Below are 24,518 nucleotides of genomic sequence, written 5' to 3'. Positions count from 1 at the left end.
TTCGTTCTACTAGTACACCAAATTGCAATTCATTCTACTAATTTGCAGTAAAAATAGTATCTCAAAATGGTTTCCTTCTCTTAATACATGGGTGAAAATTTGCAGAAATATGTGAGTGCATATGGTGAGGTCTGCCGTTCTGGTTTCAGATCTTAAAGTAGGCGAGGAGATTATTTTGAGTTAGGGTTTTCCATTTCTGCTTCTGGTGACTTGGTGGGAAGGTAAAGTGGGAGTGGTGGGCCAACCATGTCATCTTCCCCAGGAGCCCGTCCACACCGGAGCTGAGCGCTGATGAGTTGCCGGATGACATTGCCAATGAGATCACCGACATTCCACACGACTTGGAATTGAACCAGGAGGACTTCTCTGATGTCCTTCCGAGGCTACCTGATGACTTACAAGATTTCGATTTTTTTGAAGGTACGGTCAGTATTTAGATTCAAGAAAACTGGTTTCTCAAATGAATTTTTCTTTTTTTTAAAGGGAAATAGTTTTTTTTAAATATGTTCAAAGTATTCCTCCTCACATGTAATGTGGACAGAAAATATAAAGTGCTGAAACTATTTTATTCTCTTTAGAAGGTATACATTTAAAAAAAAATGATAATATAGGCTTAGTAAATCAGTAGGTTTGATAGCTAGGTTTATAACTTTATTCCTTTAAAATGAGTGGTGGTGTTGGTTGTGGTGGTGGTGGTGGTTTAGTCGCTAAATTTGAGTCCGACTCTTGCAACCCCCTGGACTGTAGCCTACCAGGCTTCTCTGCCCATGGAATTCTCCAGGCAAGAATACGGAAGTGTATTGCCATTCCCTTCTTCAAGGGATCTTTCCGACCCAGGGATTGAACCCGGGTCTCCTGCATTGCAACTGAGCCACAAGGGAGCCCAAAAATCAGTAATTTTAGTTTATTTATTTTCTAACCTTTTCTTTTTGACTACGTTGCATGGCTTGTGGGATCTTAGTTCCTTGATCAGGGGTCATGGCAGTGAAAGCGCTGAGTCCTAACACTGGACCGCCAGGGAATGCCCCTACTTTAGTTTGTTTTTGAATAAAGACATTTTAAACTTGAGTTTATTGAACTTTTCAGAACTTGTCTTCATTTTTATACCCCACCCTGTACTTCACTTGAAGTGCACTTTTCCACAACAAAGTTTGCTTAACCCCACCAATTGTTTAGTGCTTTCAAGGGAAATCTTTTCTACTCTGAGAATGTTTCCTTCACCATTAAAAACTGGATATTTTTATAGTGATTACTCCAGTTCCTAACAGTAGATTTTTTTGATATTGGAAGGAAATCAGGGTAGCTTCCATTTTATGAAAATTCCTTAGAAATGGGAGACGTGTGAGAGGGGAAGAGCAGAGAGTAATGCAGAAACGTGGGAAAAGGTAATCAACAAAGTGAGCTGAGCACTTGCTTTTGTGCTGAGATATACGTGTGAGTTCTGTGTTCTGGGTTCACGGGGCTGTCCCTCCAGGTGAAAGAGCCCAAGAGCAGAAGAGCTAACAGGGTTCCTCCTGCACAGCCTTTTGTCTCAAATGTGAACTGATTGATATGTTTTCTGTTTTAATGTCTTAATATAACTTTGGGTAAAAACATACTTATAATCAGATAGTCACCCCGGGTTTTAAATAGATTCCTGAGCACTGAACACTGTGTTGAGATGGCTGTGAGAGTGCTGTCAGTGACCCGAAAATGTGGTTCAGGCTCACCTGTCCTGCCGTGAATATGTCACTCTTGCTCTCCTTAGTAGTCCTTAGTAGAATGTCTTGACAGATAGTTCTAATGTGTGGTTTTTGTGGTCAGGATGGTGGAAGCCCCGCTGACTTGTTGATAGCTCTTGTTTACCCAGGAAAGAACGGAGACCTCCTCCCCACCACCGAAGAGGCCGAGGAACTTGAACGGGCCTTGCAGGCCGTGACTTCTCTCGAGTGCCTGAGTACCATTGGGGTGCTCACCCAGTCAGATGGTGTGCCCGTCCAGGAGCTGTCAGACAGAGGAATAGGGGTTTTCTCCACAGGGACAGGAGCGTCGGGGATCCCGTCCTTGAGCCGAGAGGTCAACACGGACCTGGGGGAGCTGCTGAATGGGCGTATAGTCCATGACAACTTCTCTAGCCTAGAGCTGGATGAGAGCCTGCTCCGTTCAGCTACCTTGTCTAACCCACCTACACCCCTGGCAGGGCAGATCCAGGGGCAGTTCTCTGCCCCCGCCAGCGTCGGCCTTACTTCTGCCACTCTGATGAGCCAGAGTGCCCTTGGGGAGAGAGCCTTCCCAGGACAGTTTCATGGACTTCATGATGGCAGCCATGCCTCCCAGAGGCCACATCCTGCCCAGCTGCTGAGCAAGGCAGATGACCTAATCACCTCACGACAGCAATACAGCAGTGATCACTCACACTCCTCGCCCCATGGAAGCCATTATGACAGCGAGCACGTGCCGTCTCCCTACAGTGACCACATCACCTCTCCCCACACGACATCTTACTCTGGTGATAACATGGCAGCTACCTTCTCAGCAGAGATGCCCGTCATGGCGCAGCACTTGCTCCCGACGCCACTTGAGGTGCCACTCGGAGGGGTCGTGAACCCCAGAACTCACTGGGGCAATCTCCCCGTCAACCTTGGAGACCCCTCTCCGTTCAGCAACCTTCTCGTCGCCGATGGGCATCTTCTTTCCACGTCCCTCTCCACGCCGCCCACCACTTCGAACTCAGAGACCACACAGCCTGCCTTCGCCACCGTGACCCCCAGCAGCTCCAGTGTGCTCCCGGGGTTACCGCAGACCAGCTTCAGTGGCATGGGGCCTTCCGCTGAACTGCTGGCCTCCACCTCCCCCAAGCAGCAACTCCCTCAGTTCAGCGCAGCCTTCGGCCACCAGCTGAGTTCTCACAGTGGCATTCCCAAGGACCTGCAGCCCAGCCACAGCTCGATAGCGCCTCCCACAGGCTTCACAGTAACAGGTGCCACAGCTACAAGTACCAATAACGCATCTTCTCCCTTTACCTCCCCTAACTGAGCGTGTCTGTGTGTTTGCAGGCAGGTGGGGAACCTGGTGTTTTCTATCTTCTTTTCCCTTTTATCACCCACCCCCTCTCCCCCTTTTCCTAAAGAAGATTTTAAAAACAACAGACGGGGACTAGAGGAGAACTCCCCTTTTCCAGTTAAACAAGTTCCCCCTGCGGTGGACCTCGCTTCAGTGTTCACATGTGCTCCTTGGCACTGGTGCTCGTTCCCTCCTGGCGGGTCCACCCTCCCCCCAATGGTTTCCTTAGCGGCTCAGCACAGTGACTGGATAGAATCGACTTTCAGCAGCAAGTCCTAGAAGTGGAAGATACCTCAGATTACCAGTGCCCTTTACTATTTCCTAGTATCGCAGATCAATGCTTTCCATTCTAATACCAGGTCTTTACACAGGTGGTTCTAGCTAGAATGAGCCTGTTCATCGAGTTCTGTGTAAGAGATGGCAAATGGTGTGCAGAGGCAGATTCAAGCCTCTGTCTTAGCACCAACTGCTCAGCAAACACCACATGAGGCCAGGATTCCATTCCTAATTGTGATCATGTTTAATTAAAAAGAAAAAGAATTAGTCTTTTGACTGCCTGTGTGTATGTGTGCACCCACGCGTGTATTTCTGTGCAGGGCAGGAAGCAGCTGTCCCATTGTTTTGTATTTTGTTTTCTTTCTTATTTCCTAATAAGTAGAAGTCTCTTCTCCTTTCCCACATCTCAGAGCCCTAATAAGGTTGGTCATTCTTTCCCACTGAGTTAGCCGACCTTGGTGAATGGAGAAGGGTGGCGGTTTGGCGGCGTGAGTAGCACAACCCTTTTCTGCTAAGTTAGCCCAGAACACACAAAGCTGAATTCACATCAGTGCCCGGCGGATGTGGTGAAGAGCTTGGCCAGAGGGACTGCAGGGGTTGCTGCGATTCTGAGGTCTGATGCTTGGTTGTAATGCCTTTTTAGACACGCATTTGTTTCTGAATCCCTCTTCCATGGAATATATTCGCAAGATGTAATTAAAGAAAATATTTTGATGTGAAAAGCAGGATAGTTCAAGATTGGTTTGGAGAGATGGGATCTGTGAACTCCTTGATCCATCTTTTGCTTTGGGATTTTTCATGTTTACAGTAGTGATTCTTCGGTAAAGTTTGTAAAATGTCGATGACACTTGTAGAATCAATGTACCAGTTGTGAAGTGACATGTAACATCTGAAGGATACACATTTTAAAATTTTCTTTCAAAGCAAAATATGGAAATTAGACATAAATCTTACTCACCCTTTGGTACTTTTAAAATAATTTTAAGTATTTAGGTTTAAGTTTGGGGAATTTTTTTGAAATACCAGATCTTGAAGGTTAAAAATCATATTGGATAGTTTAGTAAGTTGGTGACTATGAAATGAATATGTGAGGTTTCTTTTTAACCTGCCTTCTCCCTGACCCCCCACCCTCCGCCCAAGGGTGGAACTAGATTTTAAAGGCATCTGTTCTCTGCTTTTGCTGAGAAGTTTCACTGTCCCTTGAGATACCATTGGCTATTTATACCTGAATCTAGTCTAATTTACATATATATATTTTAAAAGACGCGTAGAGAGAACATATCTATTAATGATGTGATATAATAATTCATTTGTCAGGGAATATTTGATCTTAATTCCTTTTCAATAGGTAAAGATTTGGATGTATTTTCCTACTTCCTCTATGTATTTCTCTTTATGCCATGCTAATGCTAACCAGTCCCTTCTTTTGAAAGCTTTTCTTTCTCTGCTTTTTAAAGGAATGATGGTGATCAGCAGGCTTTATGCAGATACCACGTGCCTGAGATTATGGAGGGGAAATGTCACATTACTGTATGAAATCATGATACGCCCTATTTTGTATTTATTGAAGTTTTCTTTTTGTGGGCCAAAAATATGTTTGTAATATATTTAGGTTTTTTTTAATCATGATAATTGATTGGAAGATTTATTTTTTAATAGCTTTGCCTTTTTTGCAGATTGAGAAATTTCTAAATTATAAAATTATGTCACAAAGCAAAATTATATTTGGTAGCACCGTAAATTTTTATTCTGAATGGTGAGAACAGATAATCTGAGTATTTCTCACCTGTGAACCTATGTTAGTAAGCTTTTTAATTTTAATGTACTGTAATGAAATGATTATGAGTAGTTACCTCTGCTCAAAAGCGTCATTTAGTTCACTGAACTCTTCACATCCCATTATAACCATCACATGCTAATTGTCCATTCTTAGTGATTCGATTCCGTCTCCACTGTGTACTAATCACAGGTTGTAGCAGAGCAGCCCGTTGACTTTCTTTTCTACTGAACTAAAAGTGGTACATACACATTGACTTTCTTATCAGCCCTTCTTTGACAGTGAAGGGAAAGTCATGGGATGTCGATTTGAATTTTTCTGGCAATTTGTCCCTTGTGGTAGCTGCTTAAAATTCTTCAGTTATGGAAACTGAGTTTGCAGTAAGTTGCACATTTTATTGTTTGCAATTTTCTGTTTTCTGTGCATTTTTAAGCCCTTTCCTGCTTTCTGGTAAGGAGGCATGAAATGATCAGGAATGTTGCCAGTTACAGCTTCACACCAAAAACTTTTGAGTAAATTCGTTTTTGTGTAGATGCCCACCATAAATAGCTGAAGAAAGGGCACCCGTAGAAAGTACCTGTGTAGATTTAAGAAAGTAGCAAAAAAACAAATTTTTCTTCTCATTTTATCTACTTCAAAATAAATATCCATGCTTGCGATTCACTTTACTCTTGCTGTTTCTTGTGAGTCCCTTTTTGGAAAGAGAAGAACATCTGTGAACCCAGAGATAACCGTTAGGTTGCTGTTTTAGCTAATGGAGCAATTTTAGTCTCTTAGTAGCAGGTTTGCTATTAACATGGAAAGAAAGGAATGAAGTATCTTTTACTCCAGAAATATGAAAATTAGTGTCTTTGAAATAGCACTCAATGCTCCAATAAGGCAATACTGGAATCAGAAACAAATTTGTTATAAGGTTCTATCTAATTACATGGATACTAGCTTTCATTTTAGTGTTAAAACTCAACTCATGAGAAATAGTGGCAAAGAAGGTTCACTCTGTTTCTGCAGTTCTTTGGGACCATTTATAAAGGCCAGTTAGATTGTGTTAATGTGATTCAATTTACAAAGTTGCTGCAGTTAATGGATACATTCTGTGCTCTGAAAATCTGAATTCCATGCTAATGTATAATGCTCACTGGCTGTGATCTATAGCATCCGAAGGAAAGATGTGTTTTTCTCCTTTACACTCTCTACATAACTGTTAATATTATTTTAGTTAAAGTACTTAAGACATTGATTTTCCCCTGTAAAAATGGCTTAGCAATTTGCACATCTGGGTAGATTATGTAGTTAGTAAACAATCCACAGTAGTAAGTAGCAATTACATTTAACCCACCAAGTGACAGACTATGCAATGGAAAATTTTTCTAATTATCACCACATAGCTTATATGGCAAAGGATTCTTTTCTCTAGTAACCTACCACGTGAACTAGAACTGTCTCATAAATGACTTCCTGAGCAATTTCATGTTGGCAGGCAGTGTGATGTGCCTAGAGTCCCTCCATGAAAAGAGTATAATTTAATGAGAAGCAAATAGTAGGTACGGACATAAAGTTGGAAAAAAATTTTTCTTTTCCTTAAAATCATAGTTACTGTCTTGAGTGGTTTAAGGCTAAAAAAAGCGAATACTTTATCTTTGCCAAATAATTATCTATAAGATTTATTTCTTAAATAAGCCTAATCTCTCAACTGCAAGTTAAGCAGCATCATTTTCTGTGACTAACACTAAAGCTTTTCCTTATCAGAGGTCGTTTGGTCCATGATTGTAATCCACAGAGGCAAAGACAGTGTCCATGATACACACAGCTGCCCTAGGTGTGTGATTTTCTTCTTACCTGAAAAAAATATTTCTGTTGATCCATACTACTGGGCTTTTATCATTTGGCAGTAGAATTTGAGCCTGTGTAGGTCACACCCATCCTGTAAGTTCACTGATACTTGCCTGCAGTCCTTCCTGTGCCCCTGCCTTGTGGGGCTGGTAATGGTGGTGGTAGCTTCATCCGCAGTGTTTGTGGGAGGCAAGTTGCTTTTTCTCCAAGTTAGTTCAAAAGGTTGCTGTGGTTTGGTATTGCAAAGAGCTGAGGCTATTAATAACACTAAACTATCATTTCAAGCTAATAGGTTTGAAATTCATTTAAAATTTGTTTAGGTATTTAGTTTCTGGTTTCTTCATCCTCTTTCTTTTTAGCCTTCTTTTAACACTCTTATTAAATTCTGTTTTTAATCTGGTGCATATAGAATAATGCAGTGGTTGTTTAAATGGTCAACAGAATTCTGCAGTTTAATGAGGCAATTTAAAGGATTCCCTGGAAGAAAGTGTAGTCAGTCTGAATGTTTCATCGCAGACAGCTACATTGCTCCAAGGACTTTTTTTCCTGCCGAGAATTATATTTCTTGGAGAAAGGTGAGTGTGGGAATATATATTGGACAGAACATAGATTTTGTTTCCCCCCCCTCCCCCAATACATTGAAAACAACTGAATTTTAATGGGCATTCTATAGAAAAGTAAAACAATATAGTGACTGCTTAATACCTTGAACTTTATAAAGATTTCTAATATCATATATTGAAGTGAAGTGAAGTCGTTCAATCGTGTCCAAGTCTTTGCCACCCCGTGGACTGTAGCCTACCAGGCTGCTCCATCCATGGAATTCTCCAGGCAAGAATACTGGAGTGGGTTGCCATTTCCTTAGCTCCAGGGGATCTTCCTGACCCAGGGTTCAAACCCAGGTCTCCCGCATTGCAGGCAGATGCTTTACCTTCTGAGCCACCAGGGAAGCCCAATATCATATTGGAGGGACACAAAATCCATGTTTAGTTAATTAAAGCAACTTTTTTTTTTTATGATACTGTCTTTCAAAAGATGTGTAATAAGAGATCAGTGAAGAATATATTTGAATATCTCAAGTGTTTTTTTCTGATCAGTGAGTTAGGAAAGAAAACATGAAACATAAATGAGTAATTGTCTCTTCTAGTAACCAGTGTCATTAATGCAAAAATTGTGGGTCAAACTTAGCCTTATTTCTAAATAGCAAAAATTCTCTCTTTTTACTCCTACTCTGATTTTTTGTTAGCTTCCCTCTCTCTGCACTGTGATACAGAGCAAATAAAAGGAAACGTGGCATTTGAGAGAGAGTGAAAGAGCAAATGTGGGATGACTTTTTTCCCCACCCCAGGTTCCCAAAGCTTGGGAATGTTTGGCTACTTTGAATGACAGCGTTGTGGTGGTCTCAAGTGCAGTCTGGGAAAACAGTCTTCTAAGAGAAAACCTGTCTCACTCTTAGCAAAGTAGGGGAGCACAGCTTTCCTTCCGTTTTTCCCTTCTGCCTGCTTGCTCAGCCCACCCCCAGCACTGAAGTGTGTGTACACACACACATGCATGATCTGTACTGCTCTTGGCCCAAGAGAACCTTTTATTTCACTTGGTTCTATTTTTTTAAGCTGGGGGCCACTGAAGTAAGCTCTATATGCACCCAAAGTTCCCCATGGAAAACTTTTCAACATGCAGTGCAGAAGGCTCCAATGCAGTTTAAACTCCACCCTTGCTTTTACTTGGAGAATAGACTGATTTGCCCTGACATGGCTCCACCCTGCGTCATTGAAGTACGGTTGGCTCCAGCTGATGAGCCTGGAAGGGATGGGAAAGTTTGGTACTTAGGACGTTGTCTTCATCTGCTCGGAAGGGTTGAATCAGTTCCTCTCAACAGTGATAATTCTTTTCACTGTATAGTGTTGAGTATGTCTCAGGGATTCCTTGTGGAAATTAGGGCAGTTTTTAAAATAAGAAATTAGTTTTAAAAGCAACTAAAGGTGACTCATCATTGAGAGAGCGCAGGAAAGAGAAAACGTTTGGTTCGTAGCCCATGGTGTCTTGCTTGGGACGCTTCTCCTCCTTCAGGCTCTCATCTCAGCCTCAGCATACAGAATCCTTTCCCACCACGCACAGCTTTAAAACTTTTATTTAAAAATTTCCTTCCCCAATGAGCTTTCAGAATACTTATTGTAGATTTTAAGAGAAAAGGTATATTAATTTATGCTATTAACATCACCTCATAAATTATAAGTTTTATACTAAAGCTGTATTGAGTGTAATGAATTATGTTGCCTATGTGTTTAATAGCTAAAAAATTATATATGAGCTTTTTTTTTTTTTTTTTGACAAAACAAACTAGTGAAGCACCTTTTTACACTGGATCTCTGCCGTGTCAAGGTGTATAGCTATCCTTTGCTACCTTGCAGATATATAAACTAGAAGGATATCCTGGGGCCTCAAAATGTAGAACACCTTTAGACCATTTATTACTGCTCATAGAACCGTTGAGAAATCACGTTTCCTTAGTAAATGATCTGTGGTTTACACTTAAGATGGCTAGAAGCTTAGTTACAGGGTAAATAGAAATACATAGATCAAGTAAAAACTCCCAACTACTGTAGCTGGAATTTGTAAATTAAGTTTTTAAGACCTCTTTTATTTCCTATGGATTTATTCTTTTAATTACAGTTTATTCTGTAAGTTGGGAAGTAAAATAGGAAAAATAATAAATCTAGATGTTCTCAGTGTCTTATTCAGGAACTTTGTATCCCTCCTCACTAAGGAATTCCCACTGTGACTTAAAAATAGAATTAAAGTACTTGTGTGCATGTATTTGTCTGTGTTTTTACACACATGCAAAAATATACATTGGGGGCACGTGTATGAGAGAGATGAATGTGTGCTTACGTAAAAAGAGAAAGGCAACAGAATGTATGGTAGAAATATGATTTATTTAGTAGAGGGCGTTGGAGTTCCTTTCTCATTGTCTCTGTTGTATAAATACACCAAATTCTTGATTGTGTTATGTTAAAAGGCTAGCTCTGATATCATGTGCATTTTATTTCAAGCTTTTGATTAGCTTATGCTATGTTTTTAAAATAACACAAAAAACAGCAGGTTCTAAGACCAGCCTCTTGCTTTTGAGTGTAAAAATAAGAGAAAAACAGACCTGGACATGAGCTGTGTTTATCTATTGGGGTGGTGGGACCAGAGATCAGTTGAACCGTTTTTATGTTAATAATAGATTTCTTCATATTCTGAGTTATAAAATATTATTGATCACCTTTTCTTGGTGAAATAAAGAAAAGTAGAGGCCTTTTGTAAAGAATGCCATTTTTAAAGGGGCTCCTTTGTTTAAAGAGTTGGTGGGATCATTTCACCATGCACATTTCAAAGCTGGGTTGATTTCAGTTATTTCCAGATTTTTTTTTTTTTTTAATTACTCAGTTGTGTTGTTATTTATGAAGTTAGCATGCCCCCAAACCACCATATTTTGGCTATAGGAAAATTATGATACCCTTGAGTTTTTACCTGGTTTATATGCAATTTTTAAAAAATGCATTCCTGTATTTTGAGTTTTGTCATTTTGCTATACATTCATTACTGAAGTGTCTGGTGGTCTAAAATAGTCAAAGCTAGAGTTTTATTAAATGCTCCAGTCACATTTATTTTTAATATTAAAAAATCGTACTTTGAAACATGCTAAAACAACTTCTGATAAATAACATCTGGATTTGTCGTTATCTTTGAAGCCTCATTCATTTTAGATATACTCAAGACCTAGGAAAGCTTTTTGTATGTTGTTTTTACAGTTGTATTTTTTGCAGCATCTCCCAGTTTCATTCACTCTTGCTTTATGGATTTTTAAAAAATCGGCGTATTTCTTGTACATATGCATGCAAATGAAAGAAGGGAGGTTGTATTGGTGCCATTTCTCCCTTCAGTTACTGGTTAATGGGATTTGCTAGAATAAATTCCCCTGATTGAAGGGTCAAGCTAAGCCCTTTTGTGTATATCTGTACAGAGATGTGTATATGGGATGTGGTGGCACTTTGCTGAATGTGAACTTGCCTTGTCGATGGAAAGATTGAGAAGTATTATGTTTATTTATACATTTGTATAAATCTATATATACACGTATGTATATGTGTGTGTATAGATAAATCTATATACATATATTTCCCTAAAAGAAAAAAAGTGTGTGTGTAACAGATAAACAGCCTTTGTTAAGCAAGATTATACATCTTTGGAGAATTGTGGATTATTCTATAAGCAAGAAGAGGGACAGTCTAGCGTAATCATCAGAGCGTACAAAGATGGAAGTCCTAAGGATTATAGTCTTGTTTATGAATTCCTCTTAGAACTGTTCTTACTTGCCAATCCCACTATTCTTCATTTTCATTGACTTCTAAGTCAGTCTCTCACCACTTAAAAATCACACTACTTTGTGTTTTTTTCTCCTTTATTAGGTCCTTTTCGCCAGAATCATTTGGCCTAACCATATTTCATTAACACTTCACTTGTCTCTGAAATTTCCCGGAAGACACAAATTTTGGCAATACTTTCTATGGTAATTTTGAAAATTGGGCATCATTTGTCTCAAAAACAACCAACCAATACACAAAAGACCAACATTCAAACAGAACTACTTTGAAAGTTTTACCTAGTTAATTTGGGGATGTTTTACTTAAATTGAAAAAACATAATTGTGCTTTTATGATTGACATTAGTATTATATTTATTTTTTCATTTATTGTCACTAATTTGTCATTTTAAAATTTTGTTTTACTTTGTGATTTGATCATACTTTTACCATTTTCATTTTAATGGAAAGCCTCTTGAATTCTATAACTCATTTTCTTCATGATGAAACTGCTTTAATGAATTCTGCTATATTTCCTTTTGACTTTTCTCACATTTGTGACATTCTGTTTTAACTTTGCTGCAGCTCTCTAGAAAACTTGCATCCCTATATATTGTGCCTTTAAAGCTTTTATGCACACACAGACAGAAGTGTATATATACATGTTGGAGCATGTGTACATATACTTTCCTGTATACTCACACAGTATGTCTCTAGTATATATTGTGTGAGTGAATATATAGATACTCAAAGGCAATGAAATGTTGCTCTCTAGATATATATGTATATAAATAGTGTTGATATATTGTATATACACATGTATATGTATGAGTTTTAAATGGCAATCTTTTACATTTAGCAAAATGCTACCCCTACTGGAATATTGTCCCTGCGATAGCAGTTGTATGTAATGATTTAAAATACATTATCAAAAGTTATTTAAAGAACATTTAGAAGTCTCATCTAAAGAGGTCCACACATTATTTATTTCTCCTCCTTTTCCTTTTATTGTTATTATTTTTTTTTAACTGAAAGGGAGACTGTCATTTTAAAAACGCCACCTATCCCAGGAGAGGAAGAGAACTGGAGACTCACTTGAGGCCCCTCACGTGTCTTCCTCTCTCTGGAATGGAGACACACCACAAACCAGCCTGTTTATTTCAGTTATAAAGCAACCCTAACATTTCCATTACCGTATGTCATCCACCATCTCCCAGATCAACTTAATTCACCAATTTGCCTCTTCCTTTCGTTAATAATTAATGATCATTGAGATCATTTTGCCTGGGGGAAGTTAACTACTCTCTAGCTGCAGGGAAATTTATCACCTACTTGTTATTCTGCCTTGTTCAAAATTCAACTTTGAGAAAAGACAGCTCTCTCATGAAGCTATCTTAAGCAGGTTTTACATTTATTTAGTCAAAGGTCTTCCCAGACATTTTTTTTTTTTTTAAGAACTCCAAGTCTGCATGTACCCGACCTAGATTTAATTCTTACTCCCCACAGCTTCAGGTATTTTTCCTTAGTATATCAATTTGACATGCTGAATGGAAGAATACTAAGAAAAAACTGTTAAGTATTTTATTTTATGATGAGTTGGTAGCAGATTCCATTTCAAGACCTTCTAGAGAGAGGAGTGTAGATGGACAATCCTAAATTGTAAGATGTTAACAAAAAACAGATGGAGTAAGAATACCCCTGAAGACACAAATAGAGAAGTTGGGGTTTGAGGGATTTCACAGAGTAGCTTAGCTAAAACTTGATATCAGAAGCAGCCTTTAACAGAAGCCTCTTGGCAGTTGTATGGTACTAACCAGAGTACTGAAGTGCACGCTGAAACCAAGTTGCAGTGGGAAATCAAAGGTGAGGTAACAGATTCAAAACCAGTAAAACAACAGGTTGCACAGTTTTGAAATCTCTTCTAACAAAGTAGCTGCATGGTAGCAAGGACGAGCCGTCCTCAAAGCCCTTCCTTCTCAGTGTTCTCCTTCACCTTGGCACACAAGTATGTTCAACAGGCCATACATTAGAATATATACACACAAAAAATTCAAAGCTGCTTAAAGGGAACTTACAAACTGAGACTCTTCTCTATGTTAATAGTGGCTAGAAGCTTAGTTATATGCACAAAAGCTAGAAGCCACTTGTTTCTACACAGATTGTAGGAGCAAGATGAGATTGGCAGGTTTAGGGACAGGGCCCCCAGTTCTGAGGAAAGGCGTATCCATGGTATTGGGTGTGCTATTGCTGGTGGGGAGACCACATTTGGGGAAATGATGGGCTTTGGTTTGTAATTTCCCTTTAAACAAGAAGAGATGGCTCACATTTTCCATGTATATCTCAATGAATGTACTGTATTACCATTTTAAAAATTTGATGAAATAATAATGGATTGGTCTCCTTTTGTTTTCTGGTCCTTGTTTAATTTGTTTAAGGGTTTTTGTATACAAAAGTTTACATTTTTATGTATATTTTTCTTGTGTAAAAACTGATGTAATATGTGTATAAAACACTGTATGTATTATCTGTATATAGTGTGACAAAATGATTTTTCTTTCTTTCTTTTGGATGTATTAATAAATCTTGCTGTGAAGTAGCCTTGCTCTTGGTTTAATTTCTTTTGCCTGGATGTTGATGGAAGCTGTTAATCCAGAGTAAGGATTTTTTCCTCTTTGTTAGCTAGAGTATTTATACATGTTTTTTATATCTTATATTTTGGCAAGAACTCCAGGGGGCTTTATTCATGGTTCTTTATATTTAGACTAACAGTGATTAATATGTGTCATATCTGTGGATCAATTAAGTGCTCCTCAAAGTGACTTTATGGTGGTATCCAACCTTGAAATCCAAGCAGAAGTTGCATAGGAAATTGTTATGTTCTATAATGGAGGTCTTGCAAGTCAGCTTCTATTTAATTTATCAGGAGCTCCTTTTTCTCTTCTTTTTCATAGTTTCACAAGTGTAAGAACAACTTCATGCTGTATAACCAAAGTAGTACAAACAAAAACCTTTTAACACTCTTCCTTTAAGGCATTGCCAAGTGCCTGCCTTGTATCTCCTTGGAATTGAATTACTTTTTTTTTTAATATGTAGATTGGAACTCTTCATTTTCTATGCTGAGGAATTGTGTGGTACTGATAGAGGCTAGGACAAAATTCACAAAGAAAAATTAGTAATGTTCTAATCACACTTTCCTCTTGTAGAGATTTATGATTTTTTACTTTTGTGGGACATTAGACTGTTTAAAAGATTATTTTTTATTATTTATTTTTGGCTGTGCTGTGTCTTTGTTGCTGCATGGGCTTTTCTCTAGATGCGGCAAATGAGGACGACTCTCTAGTTGCAGTGTGGAAGCTTCTCATTGCGGCGGCTTCTCGTTGCAGCTCCCGGGCTCTTGAGCCAGGCTCAATAGTTGCGGCTCATGGGCTTCGTTGCTCCGTGGCATGTGGGATCTTCCCAGATCAGGGATCAAACCCGTCTCTCCTGCATTGGCAGGCAGATTTTTTACCACTGAGCCTCCAGGGAAGCCCCTTGGACTTTTTTTTTTCTTGATCTCTAATCCAGGCATGTACGTTCCAGAATTGTACTTTGCTTCTCTAAAGAAGTTACCATTCTGCAGCTAGAAGCAGATATCCACAGCACTAACAAAACGGCCAACACTGACAGAGCTTCATTATCCATCTCTGCCTTTGAAACTGACAAGTTATGAAGACTAATGCTTGGTATTGATCTGTCCATGTTTTTGGTTATATGGTAGTTGATTTTAAACTCTTGTTCTTTTCTACTTAAGGATGCTTTTTTTTTCTAGTTCTTTTTTTAAAATGTAAATTTATTTATTTTAATTGGAAGCTAATTACTTTACAATATTGTATCGGTTTTGCCATACATTGACATGAATCTGCCACGTGTGTACACGTGTTCCCCATCCTGAACCCCCGTCCTACTTCCCTCCCCATACCACCCCTCTGGGTCATCCCAGTGCCCCAGCCCCAAGCACCCTGCATCATGCATCGAACCTGGACTGGCATTTCGTTTCACATACGATATTACACACATTTCAATGCCATTCTCCCAAATCATCCCACCCTTGCCCTCTCCCACAGAGTCCAAAAGACTGTATTATACATCTGTGTCTCACATACAGGGTTATTGTTACCATCTTTCTAAATTCTATATATATGCATTAGTATACTGTATTGGTGTTTTTCTTTCTGGCTTACTTCACTCTGTATAATAGGCTCCAGTTTCATCCACCTCATTAGAACTGATTCAAATGTATTCTTTTTAATGGCTGAGTAATACTCCATTGTGTATATGTACCACAGCTTTCTTATCCATTTGTCTGCTGTTGGACATCTAGGTTGCTTCCATGCATGTCCTGGCTATTATAAACAGTGCTGCGATGAACATTGGGGTACACGTGTCTCTTTCAATTCTGGTTTCCTCAGTGTGTATGCCCAGCAGTGGGATTGCTGGGTCGTATGGCAGTTCTGTTTCCAGTTTCTTAAGGAATCTCCACACTATTCTCCATAGTGGCTGTACTAGTTTGCATTCCCACCAACAGTGTAAGAGGGTTCCCTTTTCTCCATACCCTCTCCAGCATTTATTGTTTGTAGAACTTTTGGATAGCAGCCATTCTGACCGGCATGAGATCGTACCTCATTGTGGTTTTGATTTGCATTTCTCTGATAATGGGTGATGTTGAGCATCTTTTCATGTGTTTGTTAGCCATCTGTATGTCTTCTTTGGAGAAATGTCTGTTTAATTCTTTGGCCCATATTTTGATTGGGTCGTTTATTTTTCTGGAATTGAGCTGCAGGAGTTCCTTGTATACTTTTGAGATTAATTCTTTGTCAGTTGCTTCATTTGCTATTATTTTCTTCCACTCTGAAGACTTTCTTTTCACCTTGCTTATAGTTTCCTTTGTTGTGCAGAAGTTAAGGATGCTTTTTAAAATATCTGCTTAAGTGCAAAAACTTGAGGTTGTGCTGAGTATTTTATTTGATTTTTAAAAAGTAGCCTTAAGGAGACAAGCTTTTAAATGACATGTTTGAGTTCACTTCAGTTCAGTTCAGTTCAGTTCAGTCGCTCAGTTGTGTCCGACTCTTTGTGACCCCATGAATCGCAGCACGCCAGGCCTCCTTGTCCATCACCAACTCCTGGAGTTCACCCAGACTCATGTCCATCGAGTAAGAGATGCCATCCAGCCATCTCATCCTCTGTCGTCCCCTTCTCCTCCTGCCCCCAATCCCTCCCAGCATCAGAGTCTTTTCCAATGAGTCAACTCTTCGCATGAGGTGGCCAAAGTACTGGAGTTGCAGCTTTAGCATCATTCCTTCCAAAGAAATCCCAGGGCTGATCTCCTTCAGAATGGACTGGTTGGATCTCCTTGCAGTCCAAGGGACTCTCAAGAGTCTTCTCCAACACCACAGTTCAAAAGCATCAATTCTTCAGCGCTCAGCCTTCTTCACAGTGCAACTCACACATCCATACACGACCACAGGAAAAACCATAGCCTTGACTAGACGGACCTTTGTTGGCAAAGTACTGTCTCTGCTTTTGAATATGCTATCTAGGTTGGTCATAACTTTCCTTCCAAGGAGTAGGCGTCTTTTAATTTCATGGCTGCAGTCAGCATCTGCAGTGATTTTGGAGCCCAAAAAAATAAAGTTTGACACTGTTTCCACTGTTTCCCTATCTATTTCCCATGAACTGATGGGACCGGATGCCATGATCTTCGTTTTCTGAATGTTGAGCTTTAAGCCAACTTTTTCTCTCTCCACTTTCACTTTCATCAAGAGGCTTTTGAGTTCCTCTTCACTTTCTGCCATAAGGGTGGTCTCATCTGCATATCTGAGGTTATTGATATTTCTCCCGGCAATCTTGATTCCAGCTTGCGCTTCTTCCAGTTCAGCGTTTCTCGTGATGTACTCTGCATATAAGTTAAATAAACAGGGTGACAGTATACAGCCCTGACGTACTCCTTTTCCTATTTGGAACCAGTCTGTTGTTCCATGTCCAATTTTAACTGTTGCTTCCTGAACTGCATACAAATTTCTCAAGAGGCAGGTCAGGTGGTCTGGTATTCCCATCTCTCTCAGAATTTTCCACAGTTTATTGTGATCCACACAGTCAAAGGCTTTGGCATAGTCAATAAAGCAGAAATAGATGTTTTTCTGGAACTCTCTTGCTTTTTCCATGATCCAGTGGATGTTGGCAATTAGATCTCTGGTTCCTCTGCTTTTTCTAAAACCAGCTTGAACACCTGGAAGTTCACAGTTCACGTATTGATGAAGCCTGGCTTGGAGAATTTTGACCATTAATTTACTAGCGTGTGAGATGAGTGCAATTGTGCGGTAGTTTGAGCATTCTTTGGCATTGCCTGTCTTTGGGATTGGAATGAAAACTGACCTTTTCCAGTCCTGTGGCCACTGCTGAGTTTTCCAAATTTGCTGGCATATTGAGTGCAGCACTTTCACAGCATCATCTTTCAGGATTTGAAATAGCTCAACTGGAATCCATCACCTCCACTAGCTTTGTTCATAGTGATGCTTTCTAAGGCCCACTTGACTTCACATTCCAGGATGTCTGGCTCTAGGTCAGTGATCACACCATCGTGATTATCTTGGTCATGAAGATCTTTTTTGTACAGTTCTTCTGTGTATTCTTGCCACCTCTTCTTAATATCTTCTGCTTCTGTTAGGTACATACCATTTCTGTCCTTTATCGAGCCCATCTTTGCATGAAATGTTCGCTTAGTATCTCTGATTTTCTTGGAGAGATCTCTAGTCTTTCCCATTCTGTTGTTTTCCTTTATTTCTTTGCATTGATCGCTGAGGAAGGCTTTCTTATCTCTTCTTGCTATTCTTTGGAACTCTGCATTCAGATGCTTATATCTTTCCTTTTCTCCTTTGCTTTTCGCCTCTCTTCTTTTCACAGCTATTTGTAAGGCCTCCCCAGACAGACTTTTTGCTTTTTTGTATTTCTTTTCCATGGGGATGGTCTTGAACCCTGTCTCCTGTACAATGTCATGAACCTCATTCCATAGTTCATCAGGCACTCTATCTATCAGATCTAGGCCCTTAAATCTATTTCTCACTTCCACTGTATAATCATACGGGATTTGATGTAGGTCATACCTGAATGGTCTAGTGGTTTTCCCTACTTTCTTCAATTTGAGTCTGAATTTGGCAATAAGGAGTTCATGATCTGAGCCACAGTCAGCTCCTGGTCTTGTTTTTGCTGACTGTATAGAGCTTCTCCATCTTTGGCTGCAAAGAATATAATCAATCTGATTTCGGTGTTGACCATCTGGTGATGTCCATGTGTAGAGTCTTCTCTTGTGTTGTTGGAAGAGGGTGTTTGCTATGACCAGTGCATTTTCTTGGCAAAACTCTCTTAGTCTTTACCCTGCTTCATTCCATATTCCAAGGCCAAATTTGCCTGTTACTCCAGGTGTTTCTTGGCTTCCTACTTTTGCATTCCAGTCCCCTATAATGAAAGGACATCTTTTTTGGGTGTTAGTTCTAAAAGGTCTTGTAGGTCTTCATAGAACCGTTCAATTTCAGCTTCTTCAGCATTACTGGTTGGGGCATAGACTTGGATTACTGTGATATTGAATGGTTTGCCTTGGAAACGAACAGAGATCATTCTGTCATTTTTGAGACTGCATCCAAGTACTGCATTTTGGACTCTTTTGTTGACCACGATGGCTACTCCATTTCTTCTGAGGGATTCCTGCCCGCAGTAGTAGATAATAATTGTCATCTGAGTTAAATTCACCCATTCCAGTCCATTTTAGTTCACTGAGTCCTAGAATGTTGACGTACACTCTTGCCATCTCCTGTTTGACCATTTCCAATTTGCCTTGATTCATGGACCTAACATTCCAGGTTCCTATGCAATATTGCTCTTTACAGCATCAGACCTTGCTTCTATCACCAGTCACATCCACAACTGGGTATTGTTTTTGCTTTGGCTCCATCCCTTCATTCTTTCTGGAGTTATTTCTCCACTGATCTCCAGTAGCATATTGGGCACCTACCAACCTGGGGAGTTCCTCTTTCAGTATCCTATCATTTTGCCTTTTCATACTGTTCATGGGGTTCTCAAGGCAAGAATACTGAAGTGGTTTGCCATTCCCTTCTCCAGTGGACCACATTCTGTCAGATCTCTCCACCATGACCCGCCCATTTTGGGTTGCCCCAAGGGCATGGCTTAGTTTGGGACAAGACAATGGCACCCCACTCCAGTAATCTTGCCTGGAAAATCCCATGTATGGAGGAGCCTGGTAGGCTGCAGTCCATGAGGTCGCTAAGAGTCGGACACGACTGAGTGACTTCACTTTCAGTTTTCACTTTCATGCATTGGAGAAGGAAATGGCAACCCACTCCAGTGTTCTTGCCTGGAGAATCCCAGGGACGGGGGAGCCTGGTGGGCTGCCATCTATGGGGTCGCACATAGTAGGACACGACTGAAGCAACTTTGCAGCATGGCTTGGTTTCATCGAGTTAGACAAGGCTGTGGTCCTAGTGTGATTAGATTGACTAGTTTTCTGTGAGTATGGTTTCAGTGTGTCTGCCCTCTGATGCCCTCTTGCAACACCTACCGTCTTACTTGGGTTTCTCTTACCTTAGACGTGGGGTATCTCTTCACGGCTGCTCCAGCAAAGCGCAGCCGCTGCTCCTTACCTTGCACGAGGGGTATCTCCTCACCACCTCCCTTCCTGACCGTCAACGTGGGATAGTTTCTCTAGGCCCTCCTGCGCCCACGCAGCCACGGCTCCTTGGGCGTGGGGTTGGTCCTCCCGGCCTCCGCCCCTGGCCTCGGGCGTGGGGGAGTGGGGTAGCTCCTCCCGGCCACCGCCCCTGACGTCGGACGGGGGGTAGCTCCTCTTCGCCGTTCCTGCGCCGTCGCAGCCTGGCACTCTCGACTGCTGCCCCTGACCTCGGACGTGGGGTAACTCCTCTTGGCCACCGCCCTTCGGGCATGGGGTCCTCCTGGCTTCTGCCCCTGACCTCGGATGTGGGGTAGCATCTTTAAAGGGTCGGTGCTGAGGACCTGTGGTTTACCGAGTACAAGCAAAAATTCAAGTTTAGAAGATAATATACTTAATTCCTTTATTAGTAGATCTCCAGCTCTTTACCCTATCATCTGCCTCATTAACAGTAATTCTTAAAAAAAAAAAAAAAACTGTATTGTTAAAAAACCTTTTTTACATTAATTTGTAGCTTTTAGAAATGTGTGGATCTGAACATTCAGGCGGTATTAGTTTGTTTCTTTCACATAACTGGTGTCCTGGAAAATTCTCTAACATGACTGTAGTCAGTTATTTTTCCTACTCTAAATCTCTGTAATAGAGAGATGCCTACTGCTTAGTATTCTGAATTTCATTCAAGCTGCTAGTGGTATGCTATTGCTGCTTATGTTCTTCTGTCTTCCCATTGATCTGTCTTTTTGGCCTTCATTTTATTATTATTATTATTACTATTCACTTGTTTATATGTTTGAGCACTTCTGGTTACGGACAATGGGACATGTAAGATTGAATCTCAACTAGTTTCTACACTCAAGAATACCATATAGAAGAGAGAAGATGCATAACTATACAAACAAGGTAGAAATTGTCGAGTGCTTAGAAGAGTAGCAAAATGCTATGTAAGTTCATGTCAAAAAAGAGATCATTTCCAACCAAAGGGGAGAGAAAATTTTGTAGAGAACAGTGCATCTGAACAGGGCATTCAAGGATGAACAGTATTTGGACATCCGAAAACAGAGGAAGTATTCCACATAGAGGAAGCGGCATACTCAGTCAGGTGCCTCGTGGTTTGTGTGAGAATAGGGAGAGGTTTAACTTGACATGTACAAATAAGATGTATGAGGGAGGGTGGTGAGGAACAGAGTGGAGAAGTTAGTAGGGATGAGAGCATAGTGAGCGTGGAAGGCTAGATCAGGCAGCGGGACAAGGGAGGGATGGGGACTAATCTGATATCATCATTTCAGAGGTTCATGATAGAGAGGTGAGTTGGGATGTTGCTAGTGCAATGGTTAGGCTTGCTAATGAAGTCAAGACGGTGGCAGTGAAAAGTGGAAAGGAAGGAGGAATTCAAAAAAGCTTGGGAACACTCAGATGTCAGGAGCAAGGGAGGAGGAAGAGAAACTAAAACCAGACTTCATCTCTGGATTTCTGGAAGAATAGTGGTACTGATGGTGAGAGCGGACAGCACCACTCTCAACACATAATGGTTTGCAGAGTCAATTATTTTTTCTAATGGTTTTAAATACATAAACGTTGAGTCAGAAACAGGGGCATCCTCTCTGTTGGCACGGTCCGCTGGTTAGAGTTAGGGCTCAGAAGAGAGAATCAAACTGAAGTTACAGATCAGAAGTTATGGACATAGAGTTGCTTGTTGAAGCCAGCTATAAATGATGAGGAAGAAAGATAAGGACAAATTTTGGAGACCACTTCTACATAATCTATTATATTTTACTTACAGGCCTAAAAGAGCTTAAATAATTTTTCCAGAGTCTCTTACAGAGGCTAGCAGACTGACTTGCCTAGGGGCGATAGTATTGAGGAAAGGCCCTCCCCACCCCTGGCCTCACGAGGGCCTGTAGACATTCACCCCTCACACTCCTTTCCAATGACTTGCTCGTCCCACCTGGACAGGACACTCAGTGTCCGTACAGTTAGCGCCTGAAGCCCCAGCCCCTAGCACGGTGTGGTTGCCCATAATCACAGGAAAGTATTACTGAATGAATTCAGTACTCTGAAGAAGTTCATGACTGGAAAGAAGGCAGATCTGAAGAGACTTAGAGGATCTGGTGAGAGGCAGTGTGGCAACTGGTGACGGCTACGGAGCTTGGAGTAAGACTTTCTTTATTCTAATATTGACTCCACTATCTACAAACTTTGTGATCTCCGATAAGTCATTTAACCTCTCCCTGCTTCGCTTTCCTCAACCATTAAATGCAATGGGAGGATTACACGACACAACCTATGGAAAGCCGGTGCAGTGGTTAGTTCCTTAGTGCACACACTAAGTAAACACTTGCTTATTTTAGTTATGCTCATTTTATGACTCGAGGAAGATACAAACAACATAGGTGTTTGGGGGAAAGTGGAAAGAAAATAGGAAAACGAACAAAAGTTAGCTGTGGAGAAGGAGGATGCGTATAGGCAAGAAGCTTGGGCAAGAAGTTTCTAAAGATAAAGGCAGTGCTGATTTTTGTAACACAAGAGGATATGGGTCACCAACAGGTAGGGTTATTTTACTCAAGTTCCAAAATATTCTACGATGTATTCAGTTACCGAAGCCCTGTTAACTATTACTGGTCTTTTGCTTTTTAATATTTATAGATTTTACATTTAAATTTTTTTTTTTGACTGTACTGGGTCTTCATTGCTTTGCTCCAGCTTTCTCTAGTTGCAGCCAGTGGGGGCTGCTCTCTAGTTATGCTCAGGTTTCTCATTGCAGTAGCTTCTCTTGGTGAGCACAGGATTTAGGGTGCATGGGCTCAGGAGTTGTGGCACGGAGGTTTAGTTGCCCTGAGGTATGTGGGATCTTCCTGGACCAGGGATCAAACCCATGTCCCTGCATTGACAGGCAAATTCTTTACCACTGGGCCATCAGGGAAGTCCTATATTTACTCTTTAACAGTACAAAGCATTATGTAGAACAAAATGTATCACTGTATGCTGACTGGTAGAATATAGCTTGGATTACAAAGCATTTAAGAGGGCTTCCCTGGTGGTTTAGTGGTAAGGAATCTGCCTCCCAGTGCAGGAGACACAGATTCGATACCTGATCCAGGAAGATCCCACAGGCCGCAGAGCTACTGAGCCTGTGTGCCACAACTATTGAAGTCCACGTGCCCTAAAGCCTGTGCTCCGCAACACGAGAAGCCCCTGCAGTGAGAGGCCTGCTCACCGAAACTGGAGAAGAGCCCCCGCTCACCGCAACTAGAGAAAAGCCAGTGTAGCCATGAAGACCCAGCACAGCCAAAAATAAATATATACAAGTATTTTTTTAAAGCATTTAAGAAAATAGAATATAAGGAATTAGTACAGGGTCCTTTATCAAAAGATGTGCATGTCACCAGCTAAACTAAAGAGTAGAAATCAAATTTACAAAGCCAAACTGTGTATCACCCCTGCAATGCAGAGAGGTCAATATGCTGCTCTGTGGCACTCAACCTCTGTGTCACAGATGTTTTTTTAAGACTAACATCTTTCCCTTACTTTCTTTTCCCTTCAATAGCTGTCATTTCTATTTACTGCTAAACATTATACCTGCTTTTTCCACCATTACTCTTTAACCATTGCACTTTAGCTTTCACCTTATTTTCCTGAAGCTGTTCTTTCCAGAGTTATTGATGAACTTTGATGCCATTCTCTGTAACCTCTCTGACCCAGTCAGCATGGACAACGTTTCATTGTCCTGCGTCTCCACTTAATTCTCAAATTATGTCATTTCTGGGTTCTCTGTTAGTTTCATTCAACTCCTCTTTCTTTTCCCTAAATTTGAATATGTCTCAAACTCATTCTTCAACCTTTTTTATTCTTCTCTGTACACGAGCTTCCAGTGTAGGATGCTTCTACTGCCTTAAATTTTGACCTGGCTTAAATGTTGACCTCTCTGGAGATTAACTCCAAACTTAACGTCTACAGCTCTGATTGCGGTTAGGCTTTAGCCTCTCAGCTCCTACTGTCTCCTGAGAACCTTCACCTCTCTATTCAGTCATCCCTATAAATTTAGTTTGTCTAACCCAAACTTACTATCTTTCCCTTTTAAGCCAGTGCTTGCTCTGAATTTCGTCCCTTGCTTTCTTGTTCTCTCATTCATTCAGCAAGTATAAAGACTCCTAATCACCCATACTAGAAGCTTCAGTCATCTTAATTTCTCCCAGGCTTCCCAGCTTTTCATCACTGGGTGACTAGACCAGTAACTAAAACATTTGTTTTCTAACTGGTATTCATGCTTCTAATCTTCCTTAAACCAACCCTTTACGTAGCTCTTGCCAAACTGACTTTCCCAAAATACTCCCAGATTGGCCGAGAGTAATTTAGGATTTCCAGTGGAAACTGCCTTCATTCAGTCTCCTTGCATTCCCTCGTTGGAAGGTACCCACATAGCTTGGTTTTTTGTTTTTTTTTTTGTTTTGTTTTTTTCTCTTTAAAAAATTTATTTATTTATTTTTGGCTGCATTGGGTCTTGGTTGCTGCACTTGGGCTTTCTCTAGTTA

At 40.6% G+C, this 24,518-nt stretch overlaps 1 protein-coding gene across 17 annotated transcripts in view; it reads left to right on the top strand.

The window, feature by feature from the left end:
• The window catches only part of INO80D (INO80 complex subunit D), a 70,196-nt gene extending 56,327 nt beyond the window's left edge, over nucleotides 1-13,869 (top strand). For 16 of the 17 annotated variants that reach the window (XM_044937532.2, XM_025278071.3, XM_025278065.3 and 13 more), the window contains 2 exons: nucleotides 263-420; nucleotides 1,835-13,869. In XM_044937532.2, coding sequence (XP_044793467.1) covers nucleotides 263-420; nucleotides 1,835-3,015 — 1,339 coding nt within the window. In that variant the 3' untranslated portion in view covers nucleotides 3,016-13,869. The remainder of the gene's footprint in view (nucleotides 1-262; nucleotides 421-1,834) is intronic. The other variant, XM_025278070.3, reaches the window with a different exon arrangement.
• The last annotated feature ends 10,649 nt before the right edge of the window (nucleotides 13,870-24,518 follow it).

Source organism: Bubalus bubalis, chromosome 2 (genome assembly GCF_019923935.1).
Source record: "Bubalus bubalis isolate 160015118507 breed Murrah chromosome 2, NDDB_SH_1, whole genome shotgun sequence".
Lineage (NCBI taxonomy): Eukaryota > Metazoa > Chordata > Mammalia > Artiodactyla > Bovidae > Bubalus > Bubalus bubalis.
This window is presented reverse-complemented; position numbering and strand designations above follow the sequence as displayed.